We start from the raw sequence: 15,526 nt of genomic DNA, 5'->3' as shown, positions 1-15,526 counted from the left end.
CTTACCCAAGAGGCACTCACAGTCGAGTGGTCTGGAAGCTTCTGGCTTCTACCGCTAACAAAGACATCTTTTTCTAACTGTTAAAAAAAAAAAAAATTGCTCTGAGGCTAATTTTTTTTAATGCACTGTTTTGTTTGTTGCTGTCTTAATTGTTGCCATGTTGTATTTTATCAGTTTAATGTTTTAATTTTGTGCTTGGGCCCTGAGGCAATTCAGTGAAGGGTATGATTTAGAAAATCAAGGAAATTAAAAAAAAAAAATTGTCCACAGAAGAGGCAGCCTCCCAGGAGCCAAGGACAAAGCATAAGTGCTTAAAATGAATTTTATTAGGAACAAAACAAAAACAACCTGTTGCCAGACAGAAGGTATTAGACCATCCTGGTTGTGTTTTTGTTCGTTTTTTTTTTTTTTAATTTAATATCAGTTCTTCCTTTTTCCCAGGGTCAGCCAAAGTCTCGTGTCCCAGTATCCTCTCCACTGACTTCTAGAAGCTTCCACATTTTTGCTTCCAGGCTTGTACTCACAACGTTAGCCCTGCCTGCTCTGCCCTCCTTTCTTCCTCAGGAGTCAGGCTATAACCACCCCTGCATTTGCCAATATTTGTTGACTGGGGTTGGGGATATCACAGCCAACAAGACAACCCCAGATCAGCCCTTGGGAAATTTATATCTACAAAAGTTTTCACTCAGCGAGGATGATAATACCCCATGGGGGTGAAAATAAGAGCTTGGAGGAGTGAAAAAGAGCTTTGATTTGCCCAGAGATTTTATGCTCATCAGCCTACTGACTTAACTCAGTCAGTGGCCCATCCAGCCCCCCACCTTGCCCCCAGTCAGGAATGGGCATTGCCATCAGGTGGAGTTGTCAACTGTCTTACAGCACAGGCTGCTGGTAATCATCCTCATGGTGGCCCAGTCCCCAGAGGCTTCCACTCTCTCCCTGAACATTGACTCCCTCTGTCTCCACTTCCCTCCCTGCCCAGTGTAGATCCCAGAGCTCAGAGACTGAGCACCTCTCTTGCCAACACTTTAAATCCCTGTGCCTCTTTCCCTCACACATCTGGCAAAACCCGAGGCGTCTAGATAAACCCCACTAAGTACTTTGCCCTGGCCTGCTCCTGGGTAGGTGAGCTACAAAGGGGGAAATCTCTTGGTGGGACGGAACAGGACATGCGTAAATTAACGATCACCAGCCTCTAACTGGGTTGTCGACACTATCAGGCAATTGGGGATTTTGTGGGCAAGTTTGCTTCCCAAGTCGGAATGCTCATTCTCCTCCTTCCTCCAGACTCCTCACCACCTCTTCCTCGCTCTCAGCAGAGGACCTTGCCTCCCACTTTGCAGAAAAAATAGAAGCTCAAGATGAAATCTCCCTTAACATCCCACTACAAACCTACATCTACATCTGCACCCATCCTCTCTTTGTTCCTTCTTTTGGTTCTAGAGAAGTCATCCCTCCTCCTCTCTGAGACCAACCCCTCCACCCACATGCCTGAACCCATTCCCTCTTGCATATGCTCCTGAACGTCACTTGCTGATTATCTCCCCTGTTCCCTACACCCCTAATTAAGCTCTCTCCCCTTGATCTGCCTTTAAACAAACCCAGCTCTCTTGCACCTTATAACACACCTCCCCCAGCACACACACCGACCCTGCCACACTGTCTCTCTCCTCCCCTTTGCACAGAAACTTCTCCAAAGACACACTGCCTCCTGCATCCCTCCTTCACTCATCAGACCACGGCCACCTGACCTTCTCCATCACCCCACGGAAGTAGCGCCGTCAACAGTCGCCACAGCTGTCATTAAGCCAAAGCTCACGGTTCCATGCTCATCCCATCTGATTTCTTGGAGCATTCCCCATGGGCTCACTGCACTTTCCTGAAACTCGTCCCTTGCCTTCCTTCCCTACACCCACCCTCCTGGGTCTTCTCCTACCTCTCTGTTCCCTCCTTCTCTGCCTTGCCAGGCACGTCCTCCTCTGCGCAGTTCTACCCTTTGGGTATGCCTCAGGTCTCCCTGCCGGGCCACCTTCTCTCCTCTGTCTGTGTTCTGCTCCCTGGACAAAGTGGCCCTCAGCCACAGCCTCAATTATCATCTCTTCTGACAGCTTCCCCTTTTCATGTGGGTCCAAATTTAGGTCCCTAAGTGCCTACCGGACACCTGCTCTCTGTGTCTCAAAGGCATTTCAAGTTCCACCCGCCTAAAGCAGAACTTGCACTTTTCATGGCCCCCCTCATCATCCTTCCCTTCCCACTCTGCCCCCATCCCTGTCATCTCCAGGCTTCCCTTTCTCAGGGGAAGTCGCTGCCTGCTGGGCTGCCTGGAAACCTCACAGTCCATCCTGACACTCCCTGTGCCTTGCCCTCCATTCCAACACATCCCTATGATGATTTTACTTCTCGACAACCCTGGAATCTTCCAGCACTCTCCACCTCTGCTGCAACCAGCATTGTCCCCATTATATTCTCCCTAAACGCCTGCCTGTGCTCCTAAGCTTAACTTGTCATCTGGCATGGACACATACACACCCTACTCCACTCTCCACTGGGCATTCACACAGACCACATTAAAATGAAAAACCATCCTGTCCTTCTTGGGCCTACACTGTCAATGGCTTCCTATCATGCTTAAGATGAAAACAAAGATTCCTTAATGTGGACTCTGTCTGTGCCCACCTTCCACATTCCCCAATCCCCTTGCTCTCCCCCTATGGCCTGCTCCCAAGGCCTTTTCTCATCTCTCCTCTCAGCTGCACCTTCTGCCTCAGGCCCTTTGCACAGGTTCTTCCCTCTGCCCAGTAATACCCTCCACCCCATCCTCACCTACACACAGTTCAGATTTCCTCACAAACGTCACTTTCTCAGGGGCTCCTTCCCTAACTCCCAAGAAAGGATAGATCCCTCCTTCCTGTTAAATGCTTTCACGATAATGGCTAACATACATCTAGGCACAGCACTATTGCTAGAAGCTTCTGAGTATTTCTGCTTAGACCTCAGTTGCTCCTCATGACAAGCCTGTGAGGTAGATATTACGATTATTTCTATTTTACAGATGAAGAAGCCAAGGCACAGAGAAGTTATGTATGTAACTTATCCAAGTTTCCCTAGTTAACAAGAAGCAAAGGCAGAATTTGAACCCTAGCTGTGTGACTCCCACACGGTGTTTACTGTTCCATAAGAAAACTCTATTCTTTTCCTTTCTGCATGGCCTCACTGTTTGTAACAAAGTGTTGGTATAACTTTTTAGCATGTGTCTCCCCCTTTAGACTTCAAACTATATGGGGGTGGACACTACTTTATCCCAATAGTAGGTACTCAATAAATATTTTACTAAATAGCGGAATGCAGATTACTCTCCTCCCTCTTCCTCACTCACTGCTTTCAGTCACCAGGTCCTATACCTGTTTCTTCCGGAGCAGTAGTTCCTAACTCTAGGAGGTTCAGTTATGTGCTTATCCACGTCCTAAAATCAGTGTGAAAACGTTATGCGTCTGTGCACATTCAAAATTTTCAGCAACAAAGTCTAGGTGGTTCATGCTATCTTCAGTTTCTCAATGGGTCCGTGAAGTTAAAAAGAGCTGATTCAAATATTCCCCAGCCTACCTCATCCTCTCCCTGCCAGCCTCCCTTCAACAAGTACAACAGCCTCACATCTAGTTTGCTCTCCACAAATCCGTCCTCCACATTATGGTGATAGCAATCTCTTAAAAACACAATCCCAGGTCACCCTCCTACATAAAACAAGTCAGAGATTATCTATCACCCTTGCAACAAAGTGCAAGCTCTGCTGGGCAGGAGAGGGTGCTGCAGGGCCTGTTTACTTCTCCATCCTCCCGTGTCCTTACTCATCCCCTCTTTCCCACAACCACAGCCCACCAGCACAGACTGGGTTCTATGTTTGGGCTTCCCAGCTTATAGCGGTGGTTTCTCCTGTCTGTGTACAGGAGTGTCCTCTGCCTGGAATGCCAATCCTCTCTTCTGCACCTAGAAATTCCTGTTCCATCTTTAAGCCTGAAATTAGATGTCTCTTTGGGGTTAGGTGCCCCTCCTCCCGGCTCCCATAGGCTGTGCCTTTCCCCGACAATGCACTCAAGACTTCGAACCATAGTTGTTTGGTTACCAAATCTCCTTGTGAGCTTTGAGGGTAGCCACCGTTTCTTACCCATCTTTTTATCCCTCCATTCTAGGTGAGCACTAGCCTGAAGTATGGTGCTCAAAAACGATTTAGGCAATGAATGAACAATGACAAATAGTCATGGGTCCTAAAAACTCTGTGAAGTGAATAAATGAGTGGGTAACTGGAAGTTCGGGACCAGAGACATGCAGATTAAGATGTTCAGAGATGAGCAAAACGCTATCGCAGACGTCACAGCGAACACGGAAGACAAATGCCGGCGGTGAGCAAGGCTGGAGGGTTTAAGGAGTCACTCGCTCAAGGCCAGGAGGCGGGACTAGGCTTGACCACGCCCTCCCTCCCAACGGGAGGCCTCATTATCCTCCAAGCCTCCGCCCCTTTCACCCGCCAGGGCGGAGCCGGCCACTCCAGGAAATAAGACTACATTTCCCGGCGCGCCGTGCGACGCAGGCGAAAGAGGAGCCGGAAGTGGGGCGCGCGAGGTCTAAGGGCACGAGGGAAGTGGCGGGCGGGGACTGAGGGGGGCGTGCAGGTGAGCGGACGGGCCGGTTTCGCCGGCATGGCCGAGGCCAGGAAACGCCGGGAGTTGCTTCCCCTGATCTACCAGCATCTGTTACAGGCGGGCTATGTGCGCGCGGCGCGGGAAGTGAAGGAGCAGAGTGGCCAGGTAAGCGTGCGCGGGCCGTGTGGTAGGGCCGCGTGCAACATTTGGAGAGCGACTGCCTGTGCCCCCTCCCCTAGCGGCCTGGCGGGCGCCTAGAGCCGGACCGTGCGGTGCCCTGGGAGGCGGTCGGGGCTAGTGAAGGAGCCGCAGCCTCTGCCCCCGTTGCGGCTCCCTGTCCTTCTGGGCCTCAGTTTCTCCAGCTGTGCAGTGGGCGGGCCCCGATGTGAGATCCGACGCTCAGGGCTTTGTAATTCCCGCGCCCCTTACCTCCACCCCCTTCCCGGTAGTGGCGATTTAAAGTTTCCGAAGTCTCGGGCCACGTGGCTCAGCGCGGCCCGGGAGGGCTGGAGGGTTGCTCGGAGTCTGAGGGGTGAATTGCGAGCAGACCCCGGGAAGGGTGAGGAGGACACAGAGCGCCGAGGGAAGGGGCTTCTGGCCCTTTACTTGAGGTGAAACTCCGGCCCTCATCCCACCGGTACTGAGTCAGACAGCTTTGGAATGCGAGCTTGTGATGGAGTCATTGCTTACTTCATTCATTTTTTTCAGCAACTCACTCTGGTACTCAGGGTGCTTGTGATAGAATGTTGAGCAAGGTCCCCCAGCCCTCCTAGGGTTTATAATCTAAATCTGGTAGGAGAGGTGGACATAAATCAAGAATCACAAAAGTAGCACATTAGGTGCCAAGAATGAGAGGTGTAGGGTGATAAGACAGGGATGGCAAATTGCCAGTGTCAGGGATATCCAGGACTGCTTTCCCAAGGATGTGGAAGTTGATTTGAGACCTGAGAGAAGGGAGGTGGATATTCCAGGCAGAGGTGCTAATGCCCTGTGGCGGGAGGGAGCTTTCTGCATTTGTACTGGCCTCTGGAAAGTCCGTTGTGGCTGAAGTGTGAAGTACAGGGTTACAGAGAGGGTAGGGAGCCGGCTAGGTACCTGCTGTAGTTGGTTTGGTCTTCATCTGAAGATCAGTGGTAAGTCACTGGAGGGTTTTAAGCTGGTAAAGTGGATATTGACCTGATTAGTCTTGCCTTTGGCTGTGGTGTGGGCTCTGGTTCTGATGCTTGCTCCTGGGATCTCCCTAAAGGGTGATGGGCCAAGACATTATCCAAGCTTTTCTCAACCCTCTTTGGACCTTGATTGCCTTTTTACTCCACGTAGCTCACTTAACAGGTAAGTGGGGTAAGAGACAGTACCCATCTTCACTGGGGCATTTGTCTAGGCCAAAGTGTCCTGCGCTCATGGAGCATACAATGTAGCAGGAGCAGACAGATGACAAATATTTAAAAAAAAAAAAAGTTAATGATACAGTGTGTTCAGTGATCATAGGTATTAGCTATAAAAGTAAGGCAGGCAAGGAGGATAAGGAATATCAGGGTTCAGTTATAAATAGGGTGATCAGGAAGCCCCACTGGGAAGGTGACATTTCACCTCTGAGAAGACAGAGACCTTAAGGAAGTGAGGGAGTGAGCTATGTAGTTATCAGGAAAGAGCATTCCAGGCAGAAATAATAGCAGCACTTTTGAGGGCCAGTAAGGAAACAAGTGTGCCTGAGGCAGAGCAGAGTGAAATTGACAATTGGAGTCTGTGTGTTACCAGCCCCTGTGCTGGGCACTGACTAGAATATCTTGTTCAGGCCTGATAGCGTCCTGCTAGGGGGGTTCTGCTCTTATCCCTGTGTTATAAAGAAGTAGTCCAGAGTCTGATGAGGCGAAGAGATTAGCTCAGCCAATTAATGGAGGAGCTCTGCCTGACTCTAGATGCAGCCTCTTGGCCATTCTGCCCGGATTCCTGATGCTTCCCTCACCTCACATTGCTCACTTGACCTCTCTGGGGCACTTGACACCCTGGGTTCTTGACATTTACAGAGTGGGCCATCTGGCCTTGGCTCCAGAGGGCTGGGTTCCACCCGGTTCCTTCTGCTTCTACCAAGGGACTGGCATCAGTCTCTTCCCAGCAGAGGAGTGGACCGCAGAAATGCCACTGGACACCTTGGATGTCTGGGCTGTGGTTCGTACTGCCCTGGGAAGTTTGACCCACCTGGCCTTTCAGAGACTCTTGAAAGGCTGGGGGTGCAAAAAACTCTGTCTTGTGACCTGTAAGCGTGGAGAGTGCCAGGAAGGTTCGGGGCTGCTGGATAGATGCTAGCCTGGAACATTCTAACTCCAGTCTTTCAGAGGTACCTCTCGCTAACAACATTGTCTTAAAAGGTTTTAGCTGGAAGTACTTGCCCTCCTTGTCTCTGGAAGGTTTGAGTGGTACTGACTGGGGCAAGCAGACATACTTCCCAGCACAAAAGGTCTCCCATGAGGTCGTGGAGAGTTGGGCCCAAGGAGGACTCATATTGTGCTGGGAGTTAATTGCTGCTTTCTCTTTACTTCTCTGCAGAAAAGTTTCCTGACTCAGCCTGTAACCCTTATGGACATCTATACTCACTGGCAACAGTAAGTCTGACGGGGCTGGAGGAGTGGAGTAGGGACACCCCAAGCCATCAGCTTGAAATAAGCTAGGATTCTAATCTGGTCTGCAGTCTGTCTACATAGCCCACTGTGGACACTGGCTTTGCCCCTGAGAAGCCAGGTCACAGCTATGGGTGTCTGATAGTGAGAGAGGACATTGAGAGCTGTGTTCAGTGCTTCCAAGGACCACAGCTTCTCAGCAGCTTGTTACTCATTCAGTCACCAAACATTTATTGAGTACCTACCTGCTAAATGCCAGGTCCTGTTCTAAGTATGGAGATAACTGTTGTGAGTGAGACAGACATGGTTCCTTCTTTCCTGGAGCTGACATTGGAGTCAGGTAGGCATGCCTCAAAGAATGAAACAAATAAATATAAAATTAAAATGGCAGTAACGATTATGAAAAAGGACCTGGTGCCAAAACCCCATAAACAGGTTAGCTGGGCCTCATTTGGGGGTTTCGGGGAGGTTTCCCTGTGATGACCTTTGGTGTAAGGGCTGCAGGGAGTTGGGGAGGGAATGAGGCAGTAGGTCTGGAGAGGCAGGTAGAGTGGGCCTGGCAGAAGGAACTGCCCGGGCTGAGGCCTGTGGCTACAGCCACAGGGCAGAGGAGGCTGGATGGCTCGCAGAGTCGACCCATGCAAGGCTTCATTGTCTGTGTTGAGAAGTTGTGTCTTTGCCCCAAGAGCAGTGGGAGCCATGAAAGTGTGCAGTGGAGAGTGGTGAGATCACTCTGCAGGATGGCATGGCTGGTTGGGGCTGTGGACACCATCATCCAGGCAAGAGCTGATGGGGCTCGAGACAGGAATAACAGAGGGGGTGTAGAGTCAGACAGTCAGTTCCAGGAATATTAGGGGACGAGACCGAGAGCTGTGGATGGTCTGGAGGGGTGGGCTCGTTGACTCCCAGGTGCCTGGCCTGTGCACTTGCATGGAAGGTGGGCTTGAGCATGGAGCAAGAAGCAAGTCCAGTTTGGAGGGAGAAATGTGTGTGAAATGTCTATGAAACATGCAGAAGCAGGAAAGAGGGGGGTAATCCAAAGGCATATCAACAGAGAAATGGTTTGAGAGGGAGGGAAGGGGTAATTATCCTCTCTGTGAACTGGCCTGACCACAGTCATCCAGGGGAGTGAAGGACCTGCAGTCATGTCCCATGTTGAATGAATAGAAAATACTGAACTGTCCAGGATGGACAAGAGATGGCAAAGGTGCAGGTGATAGGTGTGCACATCTCTGAGGACAAAGGAAGTGGGCTGTTGTCTGGGGTCCTGAGAGACTGAAGTGGGACCCAGAGGTACTGCTTTAGGGAGACAAGCTTCAGCTTCTGAATACAAGCACTTGGTCATCAGAGCTATCCAGAAATGAGGTAGGCTACCTGTCATCAGAGGTGTGTAAGCAACGGCAAGAATGATGTGGAAGAGATCCCAGCTTCCAGTGGAGAGCTAAGGTCTGCGAAGACCCTGTCAGCTCTCGGTTCTCAGCTACCCTCTGCTGTAAGGTAAGGTCAGAGTGCAGTGCCCTCCCTGCACTTCCTCTCCCTCACCCCCTTCAGTGTGCGCAGGTGTCTGGCACTTCCTTCCCTAGAGAACTGCTTCAGTGAGCCCCTTTTCACTGGTCCCTTCTGTGGGTGAGGGGTACTGAATGGAAGGACGACCTCACACCCACCAGAGGCAGCCTAGTCTAATGGTTCTCAGCAGAGTTCAAACCCAACAACTAGCTATATGACCTTGGGCAAACTTGGCTTCCTTGAGTCTGTGTCTTCATCTGTAAAATACAGTAATAGTAAATAAGGTGCTAAACCTGACCATCGAAGGTATATCACCCCATGCCCAGTATTTATTGAGTGGCAGCTACTATGAGCCAGAACTGTTCTTAGTCTACCTGGGGCTAACCAGAGAAGAATCCCCACCCTTATGAAACTTACATTCTATTGGGGCGAGAGGAGCAGAATGAATTGATAAGTGCAATAAGTGAAACCTGTATTTCAGGGGAGTCCCAACAAGTGGTCTTCCTGGGAATAGGCGACCACAAACTGTGGCAGAGCACAGCTAGCCCAGCTGGAGAACACAGGGCACAGACAGTGACACTGTCGGGATGGGAGGGTGAGGTCAGAGGAGGTGGTCCTTGCACACTGCAGGGGCTCAGCCATCTGGGTGCTTGTCCTGCCCATGCCCTAAACTTCCAAACTTCCTCCTCTCTGACCCTGAGCAAGTTAGTTGTTCATTTTTTGAGCTGTAAGCTAACATGCTGAAGGTACATAGTGAGCCAGCAGAGGTTCCTGCCAGCATCGTCTCCCCGCCCCAGGGTTTGATGATGTAGTGGGGAGTCAGGCAGGAAGTCAGCAGAATAGCAGGAGGGAGAAGAGTGCTCTGAAGAAAACGAAACAGGATGGTAGGGCAGAGACTGGTGGGGGTGGGCCACGACCAGGCAGGGCCTTTTGAGGAGTCTGTATTGGCGCTGAGGCCTGAAGCACAGGAAGGAGCTGAGCAGGGTCTTCCAGAAAGAGGGCAGTGCTGGTGCTGCAAGTTCTGGAGGAGTGGGGGAGTCTGGATGGTCCTATGAACAGCCTACAGGTGCTGGCTCATCACACTCAGTAATGGTTGGCCATTGTTATATAATGTTATTGACCTTTCCTGGTTATTTTTAAGACTAATAGTTTATGAAATGTGTGAAAATGCAGAATACAAGTGTATTACACCATGTTCTCAAACCCTCCGTTACACCATGTTCTCAAACCCTCCATGCACATTTCCTTGGGGAGCGGGGGGCAGGGGGCATGTCTTTATTTTCAAATCTCCTGGAGGTGCCCTTGCCACCTGGTTGGTACAGCCAGTCACTTTGTCCTGCAGAACCTCAGAGGTTGGCCAGAAGCGGAAGGCGGAGGAGGATGCAGCGCTGCAGGCTAAGAAGACCCGAGTGTCAGACCCCATTAGCAGCTCTGAGAGCTCAGAAGAGGAGGAGGAGGAGGAGGCAGAAGCTGAAGCCGCCAAAGCCAGTAAGCACCCTGCCCGCTGCGGGAGCTCCGGCCGGTGTGTTTGTAGGGGCTCGGCCCAGGGCCCTGCAGCTTCGGGGGGCAGGCGTTTGGATATTGGGTTGTTCCGGGGGGAGAGCCCACCTCCAGCTTTTCCTCCAGTGAGCCCTGGGAAGACCAGGACCTTTTAGAGAAAAGATTGGAAGCATCTCACATACCTCTTGCAGTATTTAGTTGAGCCCTTTCTTGTGCCAAACATTGTGTCCAGGGTACTGGGAGTCCAGTGGGGAACAAAAACTGAGCTGGGCCCTTAAGTCTGATTTGAGGTACAACAGCTACATTGTTGCAAGCCCCCCCCCCCCCCCGATTCTGATGAAGATGGAAAGAAGCCCACATTTGTAGAAGAGCTGCTGGAAGGATCTCAGAGGGCAGCTGACAGGCACCCCTTCTGTTTGGCCTGTGGGCTGCCCGGGGAGGGGCTGTGCTTCCTGTCATTCTGGAAGAGTACAAGGTAGCACAGGGAGGCTCTTCTGGGCACTCTGGTCTCAGAGCTTTCACGGGGTGACCCCGTGAGGCCTGCCCAGCCCCTTCTCCCCAAGTCCTCAGGACAGTTGGTGCTTTAACCAACATAGCTATAACTCCACAGAGGAATCGTCCTTTTTCTCTGCAAGGTTATTGAGTTTTGCTTACAAAGAAGGTAATTTCTTGATTTTAGGTATATTTTCCGATTGTAAAAGAAATCCAGGATTCACTGTGGACTGTTCATTATAGGATTTACGAAAATGGTTAAAAAGACGGGGAAAAATTACCCATACTCTGCCGCCTACGATTTGGCAAATTATTCTTCCATTTATTTTTCCTGAGCATGTTTTAAAAAATATTCAAGGTCATATTAAATATATATCTTATATCTTTCTTAATCTTCTAAAATTATAAATGCAGAACAGGCTCACTTTGAATCATACAAAAGCACGTGGAAGAAAAATGAGTGGTTTTCTGATCTCCTATCCTGGTTCCCTTTCTCCCCCAAATGTATCCTAGCGGGTGGCGTTACAGCTGTCCCCTTTGCATCTGAGCCTACAGACAGCTGTCCGTATGTGCATACATCCATAGCTCCGTGCTGTGAAACACAAAAACTGGTCAATTTCATACAGACTTATATCTGATATTAATGAGTTTTTATTTAATGAGTCTTAGTGATATTTTGTTAATTTTCCTGTGATAACGGAATCGTAATCGAGTCCCCGTTGAGAGAAGCATATGGAAATATTTGTGGGCAGCGTGGTACATGTCTGGCATTCTCTTCAGAATCATACTTGATGGGGAAGGGTGCCAGAGAGGCTGGTTGACATCACATTGGCCACAAGTTGGTAATGGTTGGTGCTGTGTGGTTTGCTCTACTTCCTCTCCACTTACAAATGCATCTAAAATTAAAAAGAGAGGGAGATGGAGTTAAATGCCAGGAAGGGAGTTAGACCATGCCGTTCATCTCCGCAGTGTCCTCTCGCATTCACAGCACACCCTAGAAATCTTGTCCTGTCTGAGCTCTAGGGAGACAGTCCCCTGGTGCAAGAGCACCAGGAATCTCTAAGTCTTAACATCTGACCAGTTCCCAGGCCCATATTCAGCTGCCTTTCCACTAGAACCCCTTGAAATCCTGAGCAGCTTTCTGTGTGGCCCGAGGGCGGGCGGGCTGACCACCGTCCCTGTCCTGCTGAGTGACTCGGGCTACAGCTTGGTCACCTGCAGAGCTGGCCCACCCTGAAGCGGGGCCCTGCCATCAAGGTAGTAGGCAGCACGCCTGTGAGCCAGCCCTTTCCTCTGGGGGCTCCAGTGTCTCATGCCAGCCAGGGCTCCCTGGGGGACACAGATCTGTGGCTTTCATGTCGCCCTGCCCTCTTGCTCCTTCTGGCTGTGGCTCCTGCACCCCAGAGCTCTTTGCCACAAGTCTGGGCTCAGTCTCAGGTCCTCGTGCCAGCACCAGGCAGCCATACCAATTGAACCGCCCGGTGAGCTGAGACCTGTTGTCTGTTCTCAATGAGAAAAAGCTCACCTGGCTCAGCCCGAGGGTGTTTCTGTCTTGCAGCCCCAAGACTAGCGGCTACCAACTCCTCAGCGACGGGGCCGGTTTTGCCCTTGAGCGCAAAGGAGAAAACCAAGGTGAGTAGGACCACCTTCAAAGCTGTGGCCTGTGGGAGTGAAATGCCCTACAGGGGGACAGTCCCCTGTGTCAGAGAAGGATAGGGTTGTGGATAACAGTCTGACTTGGATTCAGATGTCAGCCTTTATCACCAGTCGTGTGATCCTAGCGCGTCCCTTCACCTCTCTGGGCCTCAGTTTCCTTTTCTGTAAGGTGGAAACAATGCGCACTGCTCCGGGCCCCTGGGCACAGCATGCACCTGTAATAGCTTCTTTCCCCGTCGTCCCTATAGTTGCCTGTTCAGCCAACAACTTGTGACCCATCCAGTTATTTTCCGGGCACCGTGGGAGGCAGTGGGGGGCACCACAGTGAACAAGACGCCTGTGGTTCTGAAAGCACGAAGCTCATTTTCTAGACTGAAACCACTCAGAGTGGAAGACCATGCGCTGGTAGTGGAGGAGGCAGCGTTAGAGACCTGAGGACGCGTCCCTGAGCTGCCGGGCGCACTCACAGCCATGCCAAGTAGTGCTAGGAACCACAGCAGACCACTCGGTACCGCTTAGCAAGTAATTCCCATGTCCTAGGAACTGCCACTGGGCATTCTCCAAGCCTCTATGAGGGTGGGTACTACTGTCAGCCCCACCTTAGAGATGAAGAAACAGACGGAGGGAGGGAATTTGCCCAAACTCGCATGGCTGGGAAGAGGTCTGTGCTCGTCATTCACCAGGCTGTACCCGGCATGTCTGTCACCCCGTCCTTTGTAGGTGAAGACCAAGAAAGCCAGCAAGATGGTGAACTCCACACCACATCCGGCCTCTGGAAAGGCAGTGGCCCACCTTCTGTCTGGGAGGTCCCCCAGGAAGTCAGCAGGGCCCTCGGCAAATACCGTTCTGGTCTCAGAAACTGAGGAGGAGGGTGGCATCCCAGCCCTCGGAGCCACAGCCAAGCCTGGTGAGCGGCGCTGACCTCTAGACAACAAGCCTCCTGAGTTTCGGCTGGGGAGGCGGGCCCCGGGCACTGCTTTATCAGGCTGTGGGACATTCTGAAATTTAAAGGTTTGTCTCCATGGCAGTAAGGGCTCCACACCTCGATGAGGGAGGGTCTGCTGCAGGGACAGGTCAGGCTTTGCCAAAGGAGTTAGAGCAGCCCTGGGTGGTGATGGAGCATTTTCTGGTTTATTGCTCTCAGGTGGGTCCGGGGCCCACTGTAGAGGCTAAGACTCAAGTGAGAGCCTGGGTTTGCCTCAGTTTCTCATGTCAAATAGGCATTTGCCTGCCTGCCTCAGTGTGATGATGGCAGGAGATCTCCGAGCCATCAGATGCTGGCTTGTGTGTGGTAGGACCTGGTCTCTAAACCCTTCCCAGGGGGGCGCCTGAGTGGCTCAGTGGATTAAGCCTCTGCCTTCGGCTCAGGTCATGATCTCGGGGTCCTGGGATCGAGCCCCACATCTGGCTCTCAGCGGGGAGCCTGCTTCCCCCTGTCTCTCTGACTACTTGTGATCTCTGTCTGTCTGTCTGTCTCTCTCTCTCTCTCTCTGCACCAAATAAATAAATAAAATCTTTAAAAAAAAAAAAAAACCCCTTCCCAGGGCCACAGTGTGTGGGAACTTGGGGAGACGGGTGGCCCGCGCCTCAGCTGAGGGGCTTCAGGATAGGTGGGGCTGAAGCTCCGCACGCAAGAAGCGAGCACAGGGCCCGTGCCTCTCATTGGCTGACGTGGCAGAGCGCTGGCGAGGGGAGGGCGGTCTGGAAGGGCAGGCCCTCAGTCCTCTCCCTCTTCCTCCCTCAGGAGTGGCCTCAGCCAACCAGATTGACAGCTCCAGCGAGGAGACCTCCAGCTCGAGCGATGAGACCTACGTGGAGGTAATTGCCACTGTCCTCAGGAGCTGCCCTCTGACATCTAACCCTCCCAGCGGCCTGGCCGGAGCTTCGCACACTGGTGGGGCCAAATCAGTTCTAGTGATTCAGGCGGACTGGGAGCTGGAAAGGCCGAGGCCTGGGGAGGGGAGCCAGGTGCTGCTTGTCATACCATGGGCATGAGAGAGGTCTCAGGTTGGCAGGGAGAGACGCCAACCTGTCTGTGAGACAAGGGAAGGATTCCTGGGAGAGGTGGCCCTGGAGCAGAGCCTTGACGCATAGGGGACTCCCGAGGAAGGGATGTGGGGGAGGAAAGAGTGTTTCAGCAAGAAGAGCTGCACGAGCCAAGGGCCAGGGGCAGGAGGGCGGCCGTCAGGTGGTATGGTCAGGTGAGTTGGGTGAGGGGTTCTGGGCCCACTGGTGAATGCCAGGCCTAGGTGCATGGTCAGTGACGGTCAGCTGTTGGTCTGTGGCGTTAACTCCTCTCGTAGCTATGACCATGGAGTCACTCTTGATGGGGCACCCACGCCTTGGGAATATAGTGGCAGGCAGGAGGGACGTGGAGGGGACATGGAGGCATCCTGGGAAGTTTGACTATAGTGTCGCAGGTCGCTAGGGGAAACAGAGAGCCCCGAGGGGCAGCAACAAGACTGTGACACTGTGGATGAGGTGCAAGGGACAGAAGAGGGGTCAGAGTAGGCGGGGCCACAGTCCGCTGCCGGGCCAGGAGGACCGGCAGGAGGAGGTTGGGTTGTACTCTGGCCTCAGTGAGAAGCCATTGCAAGGTTTCAGGCGTGGAGGTAAGATGGCCTGATTTATGTTGGAGAGAGGTTGCTGGTTGTGGCCTGGGTTGGAGGACAGGGCAGAGGGAAAGCAGCGAGACTGTTGAAGCAGCTGGTGTAGTGAGGCTGATGGCAGGCCCCAGGGCGCCTACTAGAAAGGGTGTGTGGAGGGAGAACCAGCAGGATTTTGGGCGGGGGGAGTTGGTCTGGTACCCAGAGTACTTCTCCCTTGTCTCCCACCTCACCCAGTGAAGGTGGAGACCTTCCTCCTATCTGCCCCAGGCCTGATTGAAGGCCGCTCCCCACATCCCATCGCAACCCGGATACAGCCATCAGGGCTCCTCGGGCTCCTATCCCTCCCATCCCTGCCACGGGAAAGGGGGCCACTTCTGGCCCTGGAAAGCCAGCAGCCAGACTCACAGCTTTGGTGGGCCAAAGGCCATAGCAACTTGAGGAGATAGCTGCCCCAGGAACCCAAGGTCAGGTGAAATTTGATGACAGAGGTGGAGGTAGGGCAATGCCT

At 52.2% G+C, this 15,526-nt stretch overlaps 1 protein-coding gene across 10 annotated transcripts in view; it reads left to right on the top strand.

Annotated features, from left to right (window-relative positions):
* The first annotated feature begins 4,620 nt into the window (after positions 1-4,620).
* TCOF1 (treacle ribosome biogenesis factor 1) overlaps positions 4,621-15,526 on the top strand; it is a 37,342-nt gene continuing 26,436 nt past the window's right edge. For all 10 annotated transcript variants that reach the window (XM_080804104.1, XM_080804112.1, XM_080804110.1 and 7 more), the window contains exons 1-6: positions 4,621-4,802; positions 7,185-7,240; positions 10,104-10,249; positions 12,312-12,385; positions 13,130-13,316; positions 14,154-14,227. In XM_080804104.1, coding sequence (XP_080660230.1) covers positions 4,695-4,802; positions 7,185-7,240; positions 10,104-10,249; positions 12,312-12,385; positions 13,130-13,316; positions 14,154-14,227 — 645 coding nt within the window. In that variant the 5' untranslated portion in view covers positions 4,621-4,694. The remainder of the gene's footprint in view (positions 4,803-7,184; positions 7,241-10,103; positions 10,250-12,311; positions 12,386-13,129; positions 13,317-14,153; positions 14,228-15,526) is intronic.

Source organism: Martes martes (genome assembly GCF_963455335.1).
Source record: "Martes martes genome assembly, chromosome: 5".
Taxonomy (NCBI): domain Eukaryota; kingdom Metazoa; phylum Chordata; class Mammalia; order Carnivora; family Mustelidae; genus Martes; species Martes martes.
The sequence above is the reverse complement of the archived record's forward strand: the minus strand, read 5'-3'. Positions and strand labels throughout refer to the sequence as shown.